The 4,794-nt window shown below is 51.2% G+C and overlaps 1 protein-coding gene across 2 annotated transcripts in view; it reads right to left on the bottom strand.

The window, feature by feature from the left end:
- Nucleotides 1-906: 906 nt before the first annotated feature.
- Nucleotides 907-4,794, bottom strand: part of LOC119366394 — a 9,035-nt gene continuing 5,147 nt past the window's right edge. The window contains exons 1-3 of one of the 2 annotated variants that reach the window (XM_037632124.1): nt 2,850-3,753; nt 2,535-2,740; nt 907-1,406 (exon numbers count right to left, since the gene is read on the bottom strand). In XM_037632124.1, coding sequence (XP_037488021.1) covers nt 1,148-1,406; nt 2,535-2,740; nt 2,850-2,939 — 555 coding nt within the window. In that variant the 5' untranslated portion in view covers nt 2,940-3,753 and the 3' untranslated portion in view covers nt 907-1,147. Of the gene's footprint in view, nt 1,407-2,534; nt 2,741-2,849; nt 3,754-4,794 lie in introns of those variants that run through there. The other variant, XM_037632125.1, reaches the window with a different exon arrangement.

Below are 4,794 nucleotides of genomic sequence, written 5' to 3'. Positions count from 1 at the left end.
ACTTGTGTCTTCTTCTCTGCCTTCAAAGGTGTCGCCCAGCGGAATGGGCAACTGCCGCGCACTTCTCTGCTTGGTGAAGTTTGCGAGTAGTTGGTGAGTTTAGCTCTTTCCAGATCAAGGGTTGTTGTCCAGCCCTCTCAAACACTATTTCTCCAGGACGACAATCTGTTTCTGAGATCACTGTCCGCTGGCGTATTTTGGTTTTGACTAGCAATTTTCTGTCACCGGTCCGCCTTGTCTCCAGTGGCCTTAGAACCATGGGGTCGCGGTGGATCCCGACCCTTGCTGGCGGGAGAGATCCATTTTTTGACGTTTCTTTGAGTTTTTTTGTTAGGTTTGTGTTCTACTCAGATGACGGTGACTCCCTGAAGTTGGAATAAGGTTCTCCCCACGTAGCCCCCGTGCCGGTGGTGCGTCTAACATCGTCGGTGGACGTGTGGACGTATGTCTCCGGTGGATTTGTCTTTTTGGTGTATCTGCTCGGATCTGGTCGTCAATCGTCTATGTTCGTGTGTCTTTAGGTTGGATCCTTCTGATATATGCTACTTTTCCTCGGCGGCGATTGTTGTTCTGGTGCATTGGTCCTATGAGATCTTAGCACGACGACTTTCCGACTATCTACTACAATAAGGTTTGTCCGGCTCCGGCGAGGGAGGGGCGATGACGGCGGGCGCTTCCGGTTCGCTTCAGTGCTTCTAGTCATCGGTAGGTGTTCTACGAATTTGAATTTAATTTAATTTTTTTATTTTTTTCTATACTGCCATGATTGAAGATGAGTAAATCAAAACTTTTCTGGCAAAAAAATAAAAACATGTTACTGGCTTCGCTAAGGACATGTGTGCAATTTTCTGTTTTTCAAAGATGGTTTTGTAAGGATTTGTAGGTTTTAAGATATGATCTTTGCCCTTTGACAGATAAAATACAGTAAATATAAGGCGCACGAATGTAAAATACTTAGACAAACAGACTGATCTCTTCTACGCACACTCCACAACCCCACATGATCTATTCAGCTGTTCACTAACACTAGCAACCACGCACAATCTGTTCTCGGCACACAGAGCCACACATTCACCCCACACTTATCCTACAACACACGACACGAACAGGCATCGCTCCACGGTCAGATCAGAGCCACAGGGACGGATCAGATGCGGGTCATGCCGATGCCGCCGCCGTTGATGATGGGCGGGGGCGCGGCGCGGGCCTTGGAGTAGAAGACGTAGTGGAGCATGACGAAGAGCGTGGTGAGGAAGGCGAAGGCGGCGCCGGCGGCGAAGACGCCCCTGCGCAGCATCGCGCAGGGGAGCGCCCCTCCGTCGTAGTAGCCGCTCACGTACTTGGTGTGGTACGCGTTCCGCACCGACCCCGCCAGCAGGCACACCTCCGCGATCACGAACGTCAGCCTGCAAATTCAGAAGTTCAGATAGATTTCCAGAAAGAAACTGCCGACGGAGTCGTTGCTGGTGTAAACTGTACTCTGTTTTATAGTGTGCTGAACAGAGTTAGGAAACTGCATTGCAGACTATTCAAAACTGTACTCTGTTTTACCGACCCTGTCGACAGAGTCATTGCTATTCAAAACTGTACTTACACTAACAGTGTGCTGAACATACAGAGTTATAGGAAACCAAAAAAAATAATGTTGTGTGCTTATACTACGTTATTCTGTACGGCAGTGCAGAGAGTCATTTGGGTTAGTTTAGTGTGGTATGGTCAAAGGATATAATGACATTTATGAACCATAAACCAATGTGAGATGAGCCCACCAAAATTTGGTGAGTATTATCCTAGCATGTCAAGTACTCCCTCTGTCCAAAAATAAGTGTCTTAACTTTTAGTACAAAGTTATACTAGTAACCTTAAGATAGTTATTTTGGGATGGAGGAAGTACTAGTATTTAAGAGCAAATAACGTGGTCGAAGTGCCAAGTAAATGAAAATTGAGGGTGTAACATTAATACTGAGGGTGTACATTACAGTCAATAATACCCACAAGTTCAGAGTTTGAGAGCAAGGAACAACCGACCTGGGTCGGTACCGGTCTAGATTGTACAACCTCCGTTCAAAATTAACTGTTGATGAAATAGACGTGTATTAGTGTGTAGATTCACTCATTTCAGCGACAGTTTATTCCTAGCTGTAGTTTTTGTTGAGCAGAGCTAACTGTACTACTGACAGTGTGCCTTGACATGTTTTATATGTTATCATGTTTAGGAATCAACTACTACTGTGTACTTATTTCTGTCCATCTCTGTCACATCCAAATGTGATTAAACATACGCTCGAATGCCTATAGCACACCGACAAGTTTGATTAAACATATCCCAGAATCCAGATGGTGCTTGCAATAATTAACTAGCACCGGCGCACCGCTCGATCAGGTATACGACCGCAAAAGGCTCGAACTACAGGGGGGCAATTGCACGAGCAAATAAGCAGCAGGAGTAGATGCTAATCAAGAAGCTGTGGAGCGACCATGGATACGGATCGAGATAATTAGCTACGAGTGGTGGGTGAATCGGTCGAGATTACCAGCAGAGGACGAAGAAGAGGCCGGAGAAGAAGCGCCAGCGGCCGGGGGAGAGCGCGCGGCCGCAGCAGAAGCAGCGGCTGGCGGCCATGGCCACGGCCTGCCCGACCAGCAGCAGGGCGAGCGCGCCGACGCCGTACCAGGTGGACGCGTCCGTGTCGTACATGCAGTACCGCCTGCCGCCAGGCTCGGCCTCGCCGAGTTGCGCCTGCGCCCAGTTTCCCCAATCAAGATTCAAGAACCCGTTGCTTCTGGCCAGAGCACGTACGAACACGTAGATACTACTTGATGAACTGGGTAGGAGATGGCTTGCTCACCGTGCTCCGGCGGCGCTCGGCGCCGATGGCGAGGACGAAGGCGAGGATGTCGAGGAGGAGCACCAGCCCGATCACGACGATGGACGCCATGGGGTCGCCGGCCGATCAAGACCAGATCACGCCGCTGGCTGCCTGGCTAGCTAGCCTCGCACCGGCGATCGATGGATGGGCTGATGGATGGAATCGAACTCGCTAAGCAGAGCACGGAGAGCTCGCCGGCTTTCCTCTGCTTTGGGGGATAAGAGGAGGGTGGGAAAGCGGGGCGATGCGCATCGGAGATGTGGCTCGCCACTACTGCCGGGTGGGTCTTTCCGAGGTCGACGTCCCCTCCCGCTTTGTATTCTTCCTCTCGCCACCCTACTGATTGCCGTGCTGGGCTGTAGACTGTGTAGTCTATCGCCGGATGCCGCCGCCTACTCTGCTGGCTGCGTGATTAGCAAATAAATTACTCGTAGAATACACCTATACGATTCCACCGGGGCGAGCTGGCGGGTGTCCTGGCTTGGAGATGAAACAATTTCGCTGTCACTTTCTCGTCTTTCCCATCTTGTTTAGATCACAGCTTCCCTTTCCTTGCGAGCGAAGGATCCGATCGGTTGCCGGGTGCTTCTGGCCGTTTTGTGCACGTACCGACCGATGCGCCGGCCGGGTGGCCGCCAGATGTCCGTCGGCGAAGGTGGTTGTTCTTCCGGGCGACGGCGACACCCGTTTCGCGCGCCGGTGCGCTTTGCGGTGGCGAGTAGCTGGCGAGCAAAGCGAAGGGTGGGCGCTGGGCTCCAAGGAATCGAAGGAGGAGGTCGAGGCGGAGGTGGGCGGTCCTTTTCCCTGCGGGTATACCGCACCGGAGGAAAACGACGGCTGGATCAGTCAGCAGCCAGCGCAGGGCCTTGCCTCCGGCGTGCGCGGCACGGGGTCGATGCCTAGAGGGTTGGGCAGCTTGCTGATCGGCCGGGTCGGACGGGCCAAGCGTCCGCGTCTCTTTCGGCCGTCGGCGATCCGCCGTTTCGTGCGGGGCGATGGCTCTGTTTCCGTCTGCTACCGCCACGCTCGACGCTCATGCCATTCGCGTGCGAATCTTTCGGGAGAGGCTACACATCACTGGACTGGATTTTTCAATTAGGGCCACTCAATTTATGGACGGTTGGATGAAGATTGTGTGGCGCCCAGACCTTCTTCGTCCTCGCCTCTTCTTCTTTCTGAACCGCCAAACATGCCGCCGGCCGAACCGCCCCACCACGCCGTCCACCACCGCCCCCACTCTGAACTCTAAGATAGATAATGGGGTAGCCCTCCGGCGAGCCCCTTCCTTCTCCTTCCTTCCCTCCGGCTCACTTCAGCGACCCTCAAAAATCGACTGACCCCGATTCAAAAATCAGTCGACTACCATTTAGCTAAACTGGAAATTTTTTTTTGCACCGTTTCATTCTGGTCCGTGGGGGTGGGTAATTCCTGCATACCGTGGCCCACTTTAATTCAGAGCACCTACTTCATGATCCTTCCAATTCGAAGCAATCTGCTAGCGTTGGAATGCAGGTAACAATTTTGGATTTACCTAAACGCAAATATTCAATCCGCAGCTACCTTTTTTCTTGAAAAGGAAGGGCCAACCTCCCTGCCTCTGCACTCGTTTCTTTTACGAAAAAACTTCCAATCCCTCTGCATTCTTGAGTGCACATAGCCACCATGGCTCTCCACTTCTTTTTTCTGCGAGAAAACTTCTAATCCCTCTGCATTCTCGGGCGCACATAGCCATAACTTTTATTAAAGTCGTGCTAAGCATCAAGACCCAACAATTGGCTTTCAAAAATAAATCAATAAATAGACAAGACCAACAGTTGCTATTCCTTGTATACTTTATTTGTGCACCTAGTGTTTTAGTAATGGTTTTGAGGACTATCCAACAAAAACACCGTAAGGCATGATTCCATTTGTGATGTCGTTGGAT

This window comes from Triticum dicoccoides, chromosome 2B, assembly GCF_002162155.2.
Source record: "Triticum dicoccoides isolate Atlit2015 ecotype Zavitan chromosome 2B, WEW_v2.0, whole genome shotgun sequence".
Classification (NCBI taxonomy): domain Eukaryota; kingdom Viridiplantae; phylum Streptophyta; class Magnoliopsida; order Poales; family Poaceae; genus Triticum; species Triticum dicoccoides.
Note: the sequence above shows the minus strand (reverse complement) of the source record. Positions and strands in the feature narration are given on the sequence as shown.